This window comes from Penaeus japonicus, unplaced genomic scaffold, assembly GCF_977035675.1.
Source record: "Penaeus japonicus unplaced genomic scaffold, GWHDUDI00000001_assembly GWHDUDI00000007, whole genome shotgun sequence".
NCBI lineage: Eukaryota > Metazoa > Arthropoda > Malacostraca > Decapoda > Penaeidae > Penaeus > Penaeus japonicus.
Window position 1 is genome coordinate 34,902,272 of NW_028234409.1, and position 1,298 is coordinate 34,903,569.

At 48.2% G+C, this 1,298-nt stretch overlaps 1 protein-coding gene across 1 annotated transcript in view; it reads right to left on the minus strand.

Moving 5' to 3' along the window:
* Nucleotides 1–737: 737 nt before the first annotated feature.
* LOC147471599 (uncharacterized) overlaps nt 738–1,298 on the minus strand; it is a 10,019-nt gene continuing 9,458 nt past the window's right edge. The window contains exon 7 of the mRNA XM_086538241.1: nt 738–1,298. This exon is cut by the window's right edge and continues 73 nt beyond it. Within this exon, the coding sequence (XP_086394367.1) occupies nt 866–1,298 (433 nt within the window). The 3' untranslated portion in view covers nt 738–865.

The window sequence follows — 1,298 nt, forward strand, 5'->3', positions numbered from 1 at the left end:
GGAGAAATGCCGAGTGGAAATATCTCCAGAAGTTAAGTTTGTGGGTGTGGAGAGGTCCAACTTGTCCGTTGATCCTGTTCTTCCATGCACGTTGCGTAGCCAGGGCCTTACGTTTCCAAATCTTGATGTTGGAATTGCCTGGATGTTCCTATGGCCTTACATCCTAACACACTCTTGCGTTGTAGGTAGCCTGTAGCGGAACTCTTGCTGTTCTGCATTGTGTCAGGTAAGCCTCGGGGCTGAGGGAGGTCCCATGTGAGGTTGCGTGGCGAGTTTGCTGGCCTAAAGGCAACTATCCTATGCTCGTCACCCCTTGCGAGGTGGTGCGGGTTCCCATTGCTATAACCACTTTGTGAGGGGTGCAGAATGCTGCTGCTACTGCTACCACTTTGTGAGACTGTACTCACAAAAAGTTTTGATTCAAAGTCTGGTAGTTCTGGATTCCTTTATTGGAATATAGATATGATAATAATTACTTAGGCAGCAGTGGCTTGTTAGGCGTATCTTTTTATGCTAGTGTGTCTCACAGCAGAGGCGGGAGCGGCAGCTCGCCGCTACCTTCGGTCGGAGAGTGAGTAGTGAGTGACCGATAGTGAGTGAGGGTGAGTCAAACCAGGTTAAACCCTCTATGCACTAAGCTAAAGCTATTAATAGATTTCCTGCTTGGACACTTTCCTTCTTGTAGTATATCATGGCCACGTGGTCTTAACATATCAGCCCGTGGCCTTGGAGTGCTCACAGAGAGAGGGAGAGGGGGAAGGAGAGAGAGAGGAAGAAGAAGAGAGAGAGGAAGATGGAGAGAGAGAGGAAGGAGAGAGAGCGAGAGAGAGAGTCCAACTTACAACTATTCTTTACTATAAGGCCACTAAACTGGAATAATGGCAATCTCGCAAATGTACAAATAACTGCTCAGGCTCCGGAAGAAAAGAAACTTGGCCTCCATGCCCTCTGGCGGCGTGACCGAGAAGCTGTAAGATGCGTCAAGTGCCGTTTCAGAACTCGTGGCGATCATCATATTTTCAGAATATACAGAGGAATTTCCGAAGTAAACGTCGGGTAAGTATGTACTAGACCATGACTGCACTCGGACAACACTGATGGCCATCGGTTCAGGCAGTTCGATTTTCAGTGCATGGCCACCGTAAATGGAAGTACAGTAAGTCGATTGGAAACTATGACAGTAGTAGCCATCGATGGCATGGGAAGGAAAGTGGGAAACGTAATAGGAAGTGGAAGTTGCAGTGGTCAAATGGGAGATGTCACGATAAGCCCACGAGAAGTAGCATGAGGCGAAGGTG